At 50.3% G+C, this 15779-nt stretch overlaps 2 protein-coding genes across 3 annotated transcripts; one reads left to right on the top strand and one right to left on the bottom strand.

The window, feature by feature from the left end:
- The first annotated feature begins 2212 nt into the window (after positions 1–2212).
- On the top strand, positions 2213–10997 carry SERHL2 (serine hydrolase like 2). Of its 2 annotated transcripts, none has more exons than XM_014882658.2 (12): positions 2213–2283; positions 3671–3895; positions 3967–4080; positions 5140–5181; positions 5914–5933; positions 6124–6198; positions 6953–7062; positions 7338–7417; positions 7733–7767; positions 8526–8602; positions 9758–9851; positions 10191–10997. In XM_014882658.2, the coding sequence occupies exons 2-12, from the start codon at positions 3748–3750 to the stop codon at positions 10305–10307; spliced, it is 912 nt and encodes a 303-aa protein (XP_014738144.2). In that variant the 5' UTR covers positions 2213–2283; positions 3671–3747; the 3' UTR covers positions 10308–10997. The 2 variants fall into 2 exon arrangements, with proteins under 2 accessions (XP_014738144.2, XP_088021346.1); XM_088165220.1 differs by lacking the exon at positions 2213–2283 and adding an exon at positions 2683–2862.
- An 879-nt stretch (positions 10998–11876) lies between these two features.
- Positions 11877–15311, bottom strand: RRP7A (ribosomal RNA processing 7 homolog A). The gene is made up of 7 exons (XM_088165221.1): positions 15194–15311; positions 14861–15003; positions 14547–14672; positions 14137–14260; positions 13428–13525; positions 12805–13003; positions 11877–12358 (listed from the first exon to the last, which is right to left on the bottom strand). The coding sequence occupies exons 1-7, from the start codon at positions 15243–15245 to the stop codon at positions 12273–12275; spliced, it is 828 nt and encodes a 275-aa protein (XP_088021347.1). The 5' UTR covers positions 15246–15311; the 3' UTR covers positions 11877–12272.
- Between the last annotated feature and the right edge of the window lie 468 nt (positions 15312–15779).

Below are 15779 nucleotides of genomic sequence, written 5' to 3'. Positions count from 1 at the left end.
AGCACATCCTAGTGTGATATTTTCCACTTGGAACTCTATCTGAAATCACCTATTCCTGATCATTTCTGTGAGGAATTTTTCCTTTCCCATCAGGTGGCTGCTGATGGAGCCTCCTACCAGAAGTGATTTAGGATGCAAGTCACAGGAGTCACTAGAGAATGCATTAGTCCCACCTGAGTCCCAGAATAATCTCTGTGACCCAAAGCAATGAGAGCCCAGATCCTACTAGCTGCTGGAATGGTGGAGAGAACCCAGTCTGGCAGTCCAAGACCTGTGGATGGTGATGCATATACCACCAGGGCAAGCATTTACAGCAGGATCCCCGGATTATCCCAAACAAGGCTTGTGCCCAAAAACTGGTATTAGGTAGATGTAAGGGCTGACAGGTAAATAACTTTAGTAACTACCACCTACCTACAAGTTCTGTCCAGAGCTTTTGCCTCATAACAAGCTCTGTGGGACCAGCTCCAGCATGTAGCTTCCAGAGGATGTTGCTTGTGGATACAAGTTCTTGGAGGTGAAGTTCCCCATGCCTCAAGAACAGGTGGTAGCCAAGGCCTGGGGGCAATCTGTGGTGTGCTTGCATGGCTGGCTGGACAATGCCACCACCTTCCATGGGCTCATTTCACTGCTCCCCAGAAGTGGGTCTGGCTCATGAGTAGCAATGGATTTTCCTGGCCATGACTTGTTGTCCCACCAACCACCGGAGTGTGTGCCAACAGTCCACATAACTTCTCATGGCCCAGGGTCCTCTTCCTAAAACGTCATGCCAAAGACTGAAGAACCACAAGCCTATTGCAGACACTGCCTAACAATTACACTGCCGTCTGGTGGCTTCTTTAGGAAGAATTCCAGAAATTCACAGGAGGGCCCTGCTCTCCGTTAGCAGCAGCTGCTATTTAATTATTGATAATTATTATTGAGTGTATTTTACAAATCTGTTCTGCCAAGCTGTCTCTTGCTTTTCACCCTTTATAATCAGCCACCCACCTCTGACTGTTGTAGGAGAGAAGCTGCAGAAGTTACTGTGGCCTCTCTCCTTCTACAAGGCTTCCCAGCCCTTGTAGTCTGCTTTCCTGCTCCTCCAGTATGGAGGCTTAAGAAAAAGCAAAGCACTGGACACTTTGAAAACCTGTGAAAACTAATGTTCTGATTTCCTTTTTAATGGCTCACATGGAGAGGAGACTGCGAGCTACACAGTGCTCTTGTTTCTTCTCAGTGATGGGTCCCCAAGGTTACGCTTCAAATATTGTGGTGCAGAGCCTGTTTCGCCAGGATAAGTTAGAGTTAGGCAGGGCTCTAAGCTTCTGCATTGGTTTCTTTCAAGCTTTTTAGGCCGTTCTGAAAATATATTGTGTAATTTAGGAGAGTGATGTGCTGAACTGAACGTCGGGCTTTCAGTTACCAATATAAAAATGATTCCTTAAGAACACACATTCATTCTGCTTCCTTCAACTGTTCCACCAAGGGGTCCCACTGCTCACAGTGAGATTTGACTTAGCTTCCTTTGACCGTAGAGTCCTTGACTGAAGAGAAGTGGTTGTGGTCTGCATTAGGCTTAGCAGACTGACTGCTGGACTGAATGAGAGGCACCAGCAAGCAGCCATACTTGGGTATTGGCTTCCTTGAAACTTTGTCTATCTTTTTGGGAAATTAATGAGGAAAACTGTATAGAAACCTCTCAATCTGAGAGGGGTCTGTTTTCACAGAAGAGGAGTGGAGCAGCTAAGGCAGTGCTGTTTGCTATGTATCTGTGGCAGCTTGGCCCTGTAGTAGAGTCAGTTCACGGTGATGGGTCACAGTATGGGAGGGTGACTCTTGTCTCTGAAGCAACACGATTCCACCAAGCGTTAGTAGTTCAGAAGAGTCTCTCTATCAGAGAGTGATAGAAGTTCAGTGTTAGTGTCAAGCACTGGGCCTGTTTGATGTCAATATGAAGCTCCTGGGTCACAGTTAAAACATCTCACACTCTGCCACCACAGCACAGGCAGTTTCCATCATCAGTAATGTGTCTTCTCGAGGTAGTCAAGGATGCAGCCATAACTCCTTGATTTCGACTCCTCAGAGATTCCCAGCACGCCCAGGAGGATGTTCGCAGCTCCAGACCCGACAGCCATCGTAAAGTTCCCGTTCCTCTCACTGAGCCCGATGCAGACAGAGGCGGGGGCGGAGGCCGGGGCGCCCCAGGGAGGCGGGCAGCGGGGCGGTGCAGCCGGCCCGGCCTGCCCTGCCCGGCCCGGCCCCGCCGCCGCCTCTGCTCAGCCGGCCCGGCCGCACGGAGCGGTAGGAGGGGGCCGGGGCGCCGCGGGAGGGCGGTGAGGGGAGAGGGGGCCGGACGGCGCTCCGGGGGCCGCTCTCGGCGCCGGGCGGGGGTCGGTCTCCGGGCAGCCCTTGCCCGGGGCCGGGAGCAGGACCGGGAACCAAGAGCTCCAGGGCGCCCCGAGGCGAAGGCCCGGGTGTAGCGGCGTCTCCTGCCCGCCCAGGGAGGCCTCACCCCGGGGCCGGAGCCCCGCTGGGCCCAGGCAGGACTGACTGGGGAGGACCGTCAGGCTCTGCCAGGAGCCCGGGCCCTCAGGATAGGGCAGGTCCATGGTCACAACATGGGAAGTCAGCCCACGGTTGTTTGTCAGGATCTGGCCCGGTGAGGGCAGTTGGGATCAGACACAGCCTCGTGATCAGCAGGCAGGGCCACGGCTCCTGGGGCGAGGGCGTTGCTGATGGAGACCGGCACTCGTGCAGCGCTGCTCCGGCCGGTCCTAGGCCGAGCTTAAACCCACTCATGGGGAGCCCCAGGCTTGGCTGACTGGGGCCATCAGGACCCTGACAACAACCTACCCCCTCTATCCTTACTCCTTAAGAGAGGTATGGGCTCAGGAGAGACTTGCTGTACAGTGATTTAACTGCGGTGCGGTCTCAGGACTATTTAAGGGAGCAGATACACAAGACAAGTCACTTGGAAGGGGATATGACATGAAAGACTTGGGGATAGGGATAGTCAGGTTGCCCGTGGCTTAGGGGTAAAAGGGAAATGTTTAAACCACCACTGGAAGGTCGCCAAAGGCTAGGTTCACTCAGGAGCTGGCGCTTGAGCAAGGGTCAGTGATTGTCAGGTAGATGAGATGGTTTGAGGTTGAGCAAATGCCTGGCAGGTTATGGACCCATATCCCATGAAAAGGTCCCTGGCCCTGAGGGGTGCACAGGCGGGTGGCAGCACTGACCTGCTGTGCAGTATGGAGCCAGCTGCTCTCGCAAATGTGCCAACCAAAGGTGTGAAAGAGAAGCACCAAGGTAAAAGAGAGCAAGGTGGTAACAGTCTAATGCTGGAGGCAGCATCCTTATTCCCCAAACTGTCTTTCTGGTCCAGGACAGGTGCCTGGCTGACTGCAGCTAGCTGGGGGAATTCTGCATGGTTCCCTCTTGCCAGATCTCCTGCGCCTTCTGCTCGGGTTGCAGCTGCTGCAGAGACAGAGAGAAGGCTTTCTTCTCCTGCGTAGGGAAAGCTTATTTCTTCCTAGGAGCATAGCTAGTACGTGCTGGGAGGAGGATTCCCCAAACAGGCAGTCAGGAATGGCAGCTTGGGATCTTGAATGGGGAGCTATAAATCAGCAAGCTGCTAATTAAGACCACAGGAGACTGGTGAGTTACTAAAGACCTGTATTACTCTTTTCAGAGCTCTAGACCATTAACAAGACCCCTGGGACCTACTCCAAGTAGGTGACTCTCCAAGGACATCACCCTGTTTTGGGCATGTTCTCAGAGTTGAAGTTCCCTGTGCCCTGGGGACATGTGGCAGCCAAGGCCTGGGGACCCTCGGAGGGACACCCTGTGCTGTGTTTGCATGGCTGGTTGGACAATGCCAACACCTTTGACAAGCTCATTCCACTGCTCCCCAGAGGTAGGTCTGGCTCATCAGGGTGGCTTGTGCTGTGTGGCCGAGTTGCACATCTGATACTCTTTCCCTTTCAGGTTGTTATTATGTTGCAATGGATTTTTCTGGCCATGGTTTGTCCTCCCACCGACCTGCAGGCTGCCCCTACCATTTCCTAGATTATGTGACCGATGTGCGCCGAGTGGCAGCAGGTGGGTAGTTGAAGGAACCCTCGAGGGGGTGCTTGTGCAGGGGGTGCTGTATTGGTCCTGCTCTTTCCAACAAGTAAACAGCATTTTCTGCCACGAGAGGAATCAGTTCCCCCTGCTTCTCAGTTTGATGTTAACCAGTGCTTTGTGACTGAATAAGCATCCCTCTTTCTCACTATGTTGGGAAAAGAAGAAACTGTAAGCCCTGAGTGTTTCTGTAATTTCTATACTAAAAAAGAAGCAGTAGTGGTGAAGTACTGGATGCAACTAAATAGTTTTGCCAGACTGGCTTTTTGTAAGCAGTCAGTGACCCCTAACCATTGTTGGGTGTAAGTTGGAAACTTCTGGTTCTCCCTGATGGCAGTTTGCTACTTGCTTTAGTATCACACAGTCAAAGTGTCTTGTACTCCTAAAAACTCCTGATGTAACTGTCCATCTGTATACCTGGCCTGTGGTTTTACATCCCCCATTCAGTACACAAAAGAACCTCTAGAAGCTTTCAGACGTTCCAGAGGGTAAACATCATCTTTCAATGTGGTATATTTAAGATGGGCAGCAGTGATAAAGCTGTATTTTCCTATAAGCCTCCCAGAGTGCCCTAAAAATGGACTGAAGAGCCTGACGTGCTAAATGGTGCAGAAAGCTTTCACTTGGAATCATACTTCCCTCAATGCAGCAGACCTGGCTCTGTGTCCTCACACGTCTTGCAGAATGCCCTGCAGCAGGATGCTCTGTTGGGGTTTCTCCCTCCACATGCTACTCAGTGAAGCTCCTCTGCTTCTTGCCAGTCTCATATCTGGCAGTGAATGGGACTTTGCTGGAGTTTGTTGGACATACAGAGAGAGCTTGAGAGCTGCATGACTTAACTGCCATGGAAATGAGGTGGCGAATGCTCTTTTTCTTCAAGACCAGCCTACTTAGCTGCTTTGTTTCTGGATTAAGAAGCAAATGTGGGAGTGCAAAAGCCCTGGGAGAAAGGGCCCATGTCAGTGGAGAAGCAGCGAGATGTTGCTGATCTGGTTTCTAATGTAGTGCTATCTGTTTTTCTCTGTTTCCATTTAGCCTTGCAGTGGAGACGGTTCACCCTGATGGGTCACAGTATGGGTAAGTGGTTCTAGTCCTTGTAAGCTGTGAGATTAATAGAAATCAGTAGATAATTAACTTCCAAGACATGCTGCTAGGAGCTGGGTTGGAATATTTATTATATTATGCAAATTATAAGGCCCCTGCTTCATTGATTCAAAAATCTGTGCCTGTGTTTGAAATGCCTGTTTTCAAGACCCTGCAGTACAGACAGTGGTAACTCTTGCTGTGAGCATTCCTCCCACTCAGGAGGGAACAGTGATTGGCAGAGAGGGGTAGTCTACCCAGGAGAACTCACAGCAGGCCTTCCTACCTGGTCCCCACAAAGTCTGGGAACAGACAGCCCATTTAATGGACTATAAAGCTGGCTGAGGAGAACTGGACTCCAGGATCCATCCCTTCGAGCTTGGAATATGATTTGATTTTGCCACAATTTGGAGTTTGCTTCCCAGGGCTGCTCTCATCACAGCTAACAGGACCTGCACACCAAGGCATTTTAAACAGTAACTCCTCCATGGCCTTTGCTGCCTAAGGGAGGTGGTAATGGCAGAAGATGGGGAATACAGCAGGTCAGCAGCCCTGGTCTCTGCCTGCATGTTGCAGGCTGGGAGAGCTCTCCTCTGTACTGGGGTTTTGTCCCATAGTACAGTGCACATTTTTATCTTTCTGAGGTAGCTCCTGCTGTGGGGAAGGCAAATTTCTGTTACCAGGGGCGGTTCTGTGTATTACTGAGCACCCTTTTCTCCTTTGCAGGTGGGGCTGTGGCAGGAATGGTAAGTAAAGCATCATTTCTTCATGGGGTTGTGATTTCTACAGCTGCAACAACAAATGGGAGAGGAATGAAGGGACAGATCTGGATCCCAGGGGAGGAGGGGCCCTTCCCTGACCCTCTCCCATGAAACAGGATAAAGGTATCACTCAGAGCTCAGGTTTTCATTCTCTTACTGTTTCATCTCTCCTCAGTTCTGTTTCCTTTACCCTGAGATGGTGGACAAGCTGATCCTGCTGGAAAGTCTTGGCTTTCTTCTAGCTCCAGAGGTTAGATCTCATGTGTCCTTCCCTTAATTTTTTTTTAAATACAAAAATAGATTCTTTTTTTTTCTTTCCATCACCTGTTCAAAGAAAGCACAGAATGTGACCACTTCCTGGCAGATCACACAAGTCCCAGGGCTCTTCCTTTTGGCAGGCACTGATCTGCTCCTTGTTGCACAGACTGAAGTCCGTCCATAGGGTGCCCCTTGGGGCACACTTGGTAGAGCTCCACATCTTGCAGTCCCTTAGCACTGGAATTTGCTTGTCTGTGCCAAGCCCTTGTACAAAGGAAACTGGAACCTCTGTCCAGGAAACTGCCGGCTGAGGTTATCTTTTTTGCCAACAGCTCGTTGGGTGACCTGGATACAAGATTGGTGATTTCTTTTTCTGTTCCTGGCAGTTCATAAAGCTACATTCCCAGCTTTCCATCATTGATACTGATGCTGGAGCTTTTGCTGGCAGTAGTGAGACAGAAGCCCTAGGTCAGTGAGACAAAATATACCAAACTTTGGAGAGTTGTCCTCAACTCAGAAGAGAGGTAGGAAGGGTTAGAAAAGATGGCAAGGATAAAAAGTTAGTAAGTTCATTACAGCAGTATTAATGTTCCCTTTCTCCCAGAAATGGGCATCTTTAATAAGATACCCATAACTGGTACCAGTTCTGAGGGATGTTGAAAGGTGAAATTCCCTCTTCCACTCTCCAATAAGGGATAAAATCATTCAAAAGAAAGGCGTTACTCCCTTACCTCTCTGTGTTTCAGGACACTGAGGCATGGCTGAAATCAAAACGGAGGGTGATTGACAGACTACTGAGTCTGGAGGCAAAGCAGCAAACTCCCAAAGCACGGAGCCCCGAAGCAGCATTGCAGAGGTGGGTTCCCATCCATCCTCTTCATTTACTGCCTGCCCTCTCCTTGACAGAGTTACAGCTGCACAAATGAGAAAGGAAAACTGTCCCTGCATTTCACCTTTCAAGTCTTCTTCTGGAATCCCAGCAAGACCTTTTGCTTCTACAGCCAGAAGCTGCTGCTTCTTACTGCTCCTTTCTGAAACAGCCCGAGAGCTCACTGTTGCCTTGCTATGTCATTTTTGCTTCACTTCCTCCCTTTTTCCAGCATCACAATCTCTCTGCCATGTCTCCCTCAGGCTTTTAGAAGCAAACAGCCATCTGACAGCAGAGGGTGGGGCAATCCTGCTGCAGCGAGGAGCAACTGAGACACCCGCTGGTAAGGGGCTGTGTGGTGCTGGGCCATTGCTGGGTGTGGGAAGGGACTGGTGCCAACAGACATTGTCTTCTGCAGGGTACAGGGTGCCCTAGCTACAGATTTACACAGCCTAAATGGGATCAGTTAAGTCTGGAGCCAGAGTTCTCCATTCCTAGCAACTGGGTTTGGTGCTCAAATCCTAGATTCAAAAAATGAGAAATCTGAATTAATCCTATTCCTCCCATCTCAAAAAGTCATTGGCAGACCCCAAAAGTGAGTTAAAACAGAACAACTCCTGCTCCTATGAAACATGAAAACCTTGTTTTTTCTTTGCAGGGCTGGTGTATAACAGAGACATGAGAGCCCGTACAGTAAGCACTGCTCTTCTGACGTGCCCCCTGCTACTTTGGAGTCCTGAGCTTACAGAATACTCAAATAGAAGATGCCTGCTCACTGAGCTAGGCCCTGCCTCCACCCAGCCACTTACTTTCTGCTTCCCTAATTCCCACGTGTCCTTTAAATGCTGCTTTTAAAAGAGCCTGCATTTGATCATTGATTCTGCTTACAGAGTCACTGGAAAATGTTACCATTTGTTTTTTTAGAAGTTCCTCTGCCACAGGGCCTCCTGGTCACATTTTCCTGCTGTTATAACTCTTCAGGCAGCAGATGGATGAATGCTTTCTGTCAGCTTCTTTGTCAGATGACCTGAATAAGAAGGGGAGTGTAGCAGAATCCTTAGATTTGGTATTTTGATAGTTATGTGCCACTTTTGAGCAAATAGGGCCTCTTCTACCTGTGCTACTGCTGGGATATGGAAGCCAGGGTAATGCTCTCTCCTTTTTAGTACAAGGATTTTTAAAGCTTTTCTCTATGAGATCATTCCCATATGTACTGCAGCCCAGCAGGCAATGTTGTTGGCAGCCCTGAAACACAGCTGGACACAAGAAGCCTTTGCAGAGCCAGCTACTCCTGTGTGCAGCCTGGATGCTTCTCATGTCCCAGCATGGAAGCTTCAGGGCCACAGTTACTTCCACCTTCAGAGCCACTTGTGCAGGAGGGCTTGGGGACACCCTCTGTCCCCAGCTGCTGTCCCTGACCTTTGACACTTTATCTCTCTTTGCACCTGCAGCAGAGTAGAGAGTTCTTCACAGTGGAGCAGTGTGTGAAGCTCCTGCAGAAGATCCAGGACCGTGTTCTCATAATTATGTGAGTGAAGTACAAACCATACCAACTCTTGCAGTCTCCCCCAGTGGGAGGAATGAAGGGTAGGAAGAAGTGCTCCACTACCCCTTCCTCTACACCAGTCATCCAGACTTTTGGCCAGCTGGTGTAACAATACAGCTTCACATGTGAGAAGTATTTCCCAGTTCCCCACCACTGCCCTGAGTTGGGCAGGCTCCTGGAGAAAGCAGAGAGCAACTGGAACATCCTCCCAGCCTGGCACTCTACTTTCAGGCTGGGATTCCCTGGTGCAAGGCTGACTGAGGAAACGTTAGTCCTGCCCCATCTTCCCCACGCTCTTGGCTTCACCATCCCACCTCACAACTTTCCATTCCTTGGCACTACAGCATGGGACCATCCTGGCGAATATTTCACCCTTCACAGCACCATACCTGCTTGTTATCCTCCTGACCTGACTCTACCCCAGTCAGCAACCCAGCCTGCCCCCTTCTCCAGGCCCCAAAACCTCTTGCCTGAGCAAACAGGTGGAACTACAGCAGTCTCCATCTACTCCAGCTGCTCCTGAAGCCCCTGGTCTGACTGAGCTCCTGCAAGCTCTATCCTGTGGCAAGCAGCTCTGGGGACATAGCCAGTGGCTTGCAGAGCCCCACAAGCTGTAAAGCTGTCTGCACAGCTTGTTCTTTGAGTTGTCCTCTGCCTTTTCCCATCTCCTTGGAGGGCAAGGTGTGCAGGGCTCTGGCTACCTTGGCTGGTGGGGTGCTGTTAAGATTATCTAGAAAACAAGACGAAGTGCTAGCAGTTGAGAAAAGAGGTGCAGTTTTAGCTTCTCTGATCTGTTTTAGTATCCTAAGAGGTTCAGGTTATTCCTGCTTGTCCAGAAATGCAACATTGTGATGAGAGCCAGCCCTAGGAGGACAATATTTAGCCAGTCTCCACTCTGATACCACTGGGCAGTCACCCAAGGTTTTACACAGATAATTTGATAGAAAATAGCTGCTTAGCCAAGCTGTGAGATACACTCTGACTACCATCTATGACTCTGTCATCTGCTATTTACAAGCAGCCTGGAAAGAACAGTTGGGTCTGTCACCCTACTGTCTTGGAGACACTGCCAGGACAGCCACAAAGACAAATGGAGGCACATTGAGTGCTGCACTGAGCCTCATTATTGTTTTTCAGATCACAAGATGGACTCTTGGTACCGCACAACCTACCCAGCAGAAATCACTTTGTGAAAGCCCTGCAGGAGGCATTTGAGTCTACCATCAAAGAGGTGAGAGCAAGCTTCATCCTTCCATCTTGATTTGCCACCAACCTGAGAGCAGCAGCTGGGAAGCAGCTGATCTTGGTGGACACCCTCCACTTCAGCTCTTTTGTCTTGAACAGCACAGCCCTTACATGGGGTGCGGGGTGGAGTTGGGGGAGGAAGACAACTTTGTTCCTGCTGCCAAAGTCCCAAGTTAGTACTACCCTCTGGGCCCAGCTCTTCCCTGGTCCTCCCACCTCTGTCCTGCCTCATTTGCCCTGTCCCTTCCCATGAGTGTCACACAGCAAGCAGTGTGTGCCTGAGGGAACACTTTCCTGGTCCACATCTTATGTCCTTTCCCTCCAGCACATCCAGATAGCAGAAGTGCCTGGGAGTCATTTTGTGCACTTGAACGAGCCCGAAGTGGTATCTGGGATCATCAGCAACTTCCTGACAGCACAGAACACCAGGGCCAGACTCTAGGAAGCCCTCACAGCTGAAGCAGTCCAGGATACCTGGGAGCTAACAAGCAAGCTCCAGAATTGTCACCATTCCTACCTTGCATTCAACATCAAATTGCAATAATCTTTCCTATGCTTAGCTCACTGCAAGGTGGAAGCAGGTCTGCCATGGGTTTTCTGAAGGGGAGCTGAGCAAAATCTCATTTGCCAAAGAGAGAAAGAATGCTTGCTCTACTTCCAGCTCTGTGAGTACAGGGATAGACGCCCAGAGTGGCCTTCCCCTTGGCTTACTCCAAACTTGCACCCTGAAATGGAGCAGAACACAGGCAGAGGCATCTTCTTGGACAGCAGCACCACCACCACCAGCTTTGGCACTGCAAGAGAGGTGGCTCATCTTGCCTGCTCCCTGAGGATGGACAGGCTGCTCCCAGGATTTAACCTGCTGAAAGACAAGGAAAGTGTTCTGCTTCTCTGCTTACTGCCGTAGACACCTGAGCTCAGCGGGCCTCAGTGTCTCTGTTCCACTGTAAGAGCTACTGGTTTTTTAAGAATCAGCTTAAATAAAAGCTCACCTGTGCAGAGAAGGCCATTTTAATAAACGCTAGAGAATGTTCCTAATCCTCTAGCTGAAGCAGCTGGGAGAACTACAAATTATGGAAAAATTGGGATAGATGGTTTCCTTCCTAAATAAAGATTAATGTTCTAATGTTAAGGCTGTCTTCTTGACTCTATAGGAGAACAAACCTCCTTTCTCTTTCAGGCCGCTCACCCAAGCAGCTAAAATGCATCTTGGGAGGCAGCAATTTTTACACATTGTCTGCTTTAGGTAGGCCATATTAAGGATCTTGCCTCCAAGTTAAATTGATGCAAAAAGCCCACTGAAGCAGTCAGGCTTGTCATCTCTTCAAGCAATGCAAACTGTACTTGCAGTTGTTTTTTAGGAGAGGGTAAAGCCATTGTATCTCAGCTCTCTGCAATTTACCACCACTCCCACCTTCATAGTCACATCTCCAGCAAGGCTGCAGGTAGTAAAATAAATGTGTAAAAGCCTGGGTCTGAGTGGGTTACTTCAATCACAGACCTACCACTATGTCCAAAGCTGCACAAATGCTACAGGAGCAGTACATAAGCATTGCCCCACACCTAAACATGCCTGCTGCCATCCTTACCAGCCTTCTATGGGCTGGGAACAGGTTAAGTGGAAACAAGGCATGGAGAGTCTGGTTCTCCTTCCAAACCAGGCTGCTCAAAGTGGCATTTGTTTTTGCAACAGTGCTAGGTATCAGGAATTTTCCATGGCCTAGACATGGCTGCAGAGCTCCATGCACAGCTGGATGACTGAGCACTGCAACACTTGGCCAGGGAAGGAATCACCAAGAAAAGTGGGGTAGGGCTCTGAACCAAACCACTCATCTTTCCTTGTGGCAACAGGTCACAGTCAGGTTTTTCCTAAAGTCACTTCCCTCCTCCTTCCTTCAATAAAATGTGCAAAGGAGCACCAGGTTACAACCCATGATTTTTACCCCTATCCCACCACACAAGAAGCTGTTTCCCACAGGAGACCAAGGGGGTGAGAGGAGCATTCCCATGCTCTGAAAACAGTAGCAGCAGTTTATTTACAGTTCTTCAACCATTCCCTGCCCCTGCAGAGGCTGTGCTAGGTTAATCCCAGTTCTCACGAAGCTTTAGGAGGTGTGTTTTTGGGTGGCAGGGAGATAGAAGTTGTCACAGGATGTGTCTCAGTCCCTTGACCTGAGCACCCTGAGAAGTGGTGCCATGGGGCTGAATGACAGAAGAGCAGGAGGATACTGATGCAAATAAACAGAACTCTCCTTCAGCAGCAGTTGCTGGGATCTCCCGTTTCAGATCCAAGGGTAGAGGCAACCCAAAGCTGCCTCAATTCCTCAAAATCCTTTGGGAAATGGAGTCAGTAGGCATCTCTCCTACGCTCTCCAGCACAGGCACTTGAGGAACAGTTCAGCACAACCTAGTATGGCCGAAACTTGCGCTGGGCTCGCATCAGTGCGATCCTCTGCTTGTCCTCCTCAAATTTCTTCCTCAACTGGGCAATGTCTAAAGCATAGAAAAAGAGAAAGAACAGGTCACACGAGAGCAGCAGATCTCCCTCTCCTGGGAGCTTCACTTCCACACACCGGAGGGGCTCAGTCCCAACAGCCACAAGCACACACTTTCCAGAGCGGGTTCTGAGTGCCAAGCTGGGGCTCCAGCCGTTCATCTCTGGTGGTGCTGCAGCTCCCTCTTGGGGAGGAATCGGCTAATTTCCCCTTCAATCGCCGCCTTGGTGCAGACTGAATAAACACCTCTTGGAAAACCACAACCCACACACCCTCCCACAAAATATTCCAGCAGCCCTTGCTAGGACAGGTGGTGGCAAGAGGCCATTCAGATCCAGCCAGTCACTTGCTTGCTGGCAGCTGGACGTAGCCTCTCTGAAGGCAGAGGATGCTCTTCGGGACAGAGAGACACAGGCAGGGGTAGGAGGAGACTTGCACACTTACGCTCTCTCTTGGTCTCGCGATGCTGCCAGGCATAGAAGTTGAGCAGCTCTTTGCGGGCCCTTTTCTGTTTCTCCTTCTCCAACACGCGCAGGTTTGCAGCCTCTGTCCGGGGCAGGCCGGGCTTCCGGCCCTTCCGGGTCACCTTCACCCAGCCCTCCTCATCCGGAACACCTTCCTCCTTGGCTGCTTTGGCTTCTTCCTGTAAGGACAGGAGGCTGAGGCAGATGCACACGCACAGTCTAATGCACAGCTCCCCCACAACCCCTCCCTTAAACACAGGCAAAGTTATAGGTCCTGCTTCCACACAAGATTTAAAGGAAGACATGGGATCAGGGCTGCAGGCGTTCAACTCTCAGTCAAAACACTGCATTTCAGCCACAAACCAATTTATTTGTGAATATCTATTGTAAGTCCTAGAGGAAGGGTCAGGTGTTGCAGACCAAACCTGGATCTGACTGCCCACCACCAGGTTTTTTTTTTTTACCAGGAGTAAAAAAGCCCTCTGCCAAACAGAGGGACCCCTCAGCCCTTTCCACTATGGCCAGAGCACTGAGAATTCCCGTTTCTTTCCCTTTGCCTCAAGAAAACTGCTTAGCTGGGTTCCCTCCCTAGCATGGCCTCACCTCTGCCATCTTTTTATCATAGTCTTGCATGTAGGCGTCCACCTCAGCCTTGAGCTCCTTTGGATCCACGATGGAGGCCTCATAGCTGGCGATCCACTCTGAGACAGAGAGGGCACAAGTCAGCAGTAGCTGCTGTTAGAAGCTGGCTAGTGTGGTGCTTTTGGGCAGCTCTGGAGCGAACACTAGAGTGGGAGAAGGACACACTGTTCCCATTTGTGTTCAGCTTCCCCCCACCACAGCCCAAACCAACTTAGCTGCAAGTGCAACCAATACACGACGGGAAAAGTTTGTAACTTGCCCAGGCAGAAGTGGGCTAACCTTAAGCCCAAGGCGCACAACATTCAGGGCTGTGCTTCTGTCAAGGGGTTATATGTGAAGTATTGCCAACTTCACAGACAGCTGGTGCCTGCTGCACGAGTCTGGTCTCCCATTTTGAGGACAAGATGCAGACAATATCTCTGAATCTATGCACTACTGAAAATATGTCAGGAAAAAGGACCCTTCCAAGTGTCCCCACTCTCCCATAGGGTCACTGGACCAGACTTCAACACCTGCTTCAATAAGATTGCTACCCTGTGAATAATAAAAGTACACAAAACACATCCCCCAGCATAGAACAAAATGGGACATGCAGGGTAGAATTCAGCAAACAATGAGTATAGTTATTCCCTAGCATTAGGCTGTAGAAAGATAATTAGAGCTGACATACTGCTAATGCCGGTTTTCACAGGGTGGCTCTCTGTTGATATTAGCAAGGGACCTTGCTGTGATAGAGCCTTGGCTGCCTGGACAGCTGCTGGTTTCCTGAACACCACGTACGCTACTTGAAATCCCTAAAAGAAAAAAAACACACGCAGGTGAGTCAGATATGTCAGAGAAATTGGTGATGGAGCAAGGAACTGTAGTACAAATAGCTTAAAAAAATAAAAATCAAACCACAAGTAACAGTGAGATAGCGAAAAAAAAAAAAAAAAAAAACAGCGTAAGCTTAAGTAAGTAATCATGTCACCCAATGCCCCATATGTTTTTCTATGCCTCATGTTCTGAAAAGAATCATTCAGTACCTGCCATGTTTTCCCACTAAAGCATCAGTATTCCTCTCCTCTGCGCAAGCTTTACCTTTGCAGTTTTGTGGTCGAAGAATTTGGACGTCAGTTTATCTTTTTTCTCTCCTGGCCCTGGCTTGTCACAAATGTCCACAGACTGCACATGCCCACAGCGAGAGAATAGCTTAGACAAGGAGTCCTTAACAAGGAGAGTAAGAGAAAACACGCGGTTCAGCAAAGGAGGAGCGATGTCTCCCTCGAACAGCCTGCAGAGCTCTCCGGGCGGTTCCCCTGCCCCAGCCCGACCCTCTGCCCGCAGCAGCTCCGAGACCCCGAGGCTCCCAGACACCCAAGGCCCTGCCCTCGGCCCCAGCCGCCCTCACTCACCGGGCCGCAGTACGGGGGCACATTGAGGACGAAGAGCGTGCGCCGAGGTGGGTGCGCGGTGTCGGTCCCTTCCCGCACCTGGTGCTCCTTCACCAAAAGGCAGTGGGGCGAGCGCTGCCGTTCCGCGAACTTCACCGCCAGAGCTGCGAGGGACGCACCGCTCTGAGACATCGCTGCCCCCTCACCCGTGCATCCCGCCGGCCCCGCGCTGCTCCTCACCCGCGTACCCCGCCGGCGCCGCTCCCGATGCCCCGCGCTGTCCCTCACTCGCGTAGCCCCTCACCCGCGTAGCCCGCCGGCCCCGCGCTGCCCCTCACCCGCGAAGCCCCTCACCCGTGTAGCCCGCCGGCGCCGCTCCCGCCGCATGCCCCGTGGCGGCCGCCATCTTCTCTGCGCGCGGCAGCGCGGGGGCCGCCGGGAGATGTAGTTTCCCGGGCGCGGCGTGGCCCTGATAATGGCGGCGGCGGGTGGAGTCGCGACAACCCCGGGGTTGAGTTCATGTTCTTGTAAAAAGACTGTAAAACTCAGGCACTGTCCTTAATCTGAGAGAGGCAAGTAAATCTTAAAGAGATGTAGAAACATTCAAAGGCAATTGTTTTTAAAGAGTCTTGTTAATTAAAAAAAAACCCTCAAAAAACCTTTACAGACCAACTTGTAACGGAAGATGGAACCATTTCAAAAATACTGAAGCAAGACTAATGTAGGTGACAAAATATGACATGATACGGAGAGTTCATCCAACCAAATATCAGGTTAGTGAACATTATTGGAAGGTACATGCAAAAGCCATGAAAATATACCAAACTTGCACATTGTGGCATCATTTCAGAAGTGCTCACATTTTTGAAATATAAGAAAGAAAATCAAAACAAACAAAAGAAACACCATTACAAATTACCTACCACCTCTCCTGGCCAGC

The sequence above is a fragment of the Sturnus vulgaris genome, chromosome 5, assembly GCF_052056855.1.
Source record: "Sturnus vulgaris isolate bStuVul1 chromosome 5, bStuVul1.hap1, whole genome shotgun sequence".
Lineage (NCBI taxonomy): Eukaryota > Metazoa > Chordata > Aves > Passeriformes > Sturnidae > Sturnus > Sturnus vulgaris.
Note: the sequence above shows the minus strand (reverse complement) of the source record. Positions and strands in the feature narration are given on the sequence as shown.

Excerpts from the sequence above, each read along its gene's own strand:
- SERHL2 (XM_014882658.2), top strand. The coding sequence starts at position 3,748 with ATGTTCTCAGAGTTGAAGTTCCCTGTGCCCTGGGGACATGTGGCAGCC. Across the intron at positions 7,418-7,732 it reads AGCAACTGAGACACCCGCTG|GGCTGGTGTATAACAGAGAC; the intron begins GTAAGGGGCTGT and ends TTTTCTTTGCAG. Across the intron at positions 7,768-8,525 it reads GAGACATGAGAGCCCGTACA|CAGAGTAGAGAGTTCTTCAC; the intron begins GTAAGCACTGCT and ends TTGCACCTGCAG.
- RRP7A (XM_088165221.1), bottom strand. The coding sequence starts at position 15,245 with ATGGCGGCCGCCACGGGGCATGCGGCGGGAGCGGCGCCGGCGGGCTAC. Across the intron at positions 14,261-14,546 it reads TCGACCACAAAACTGCAAAG|GGATTTCAAGTAGCGTACGT; the intron begins GTAAAGCTTGCG and ends TTTTTCTTTTAG. Across the intron at positions 12,359-12,804 it reads TCGCGAGACCAAGAGAGAGC|ACATTGCCCAGTTGAGGAAG; the intron begins GTAAGTGTGCAA and ends TCTATGCTTTAG.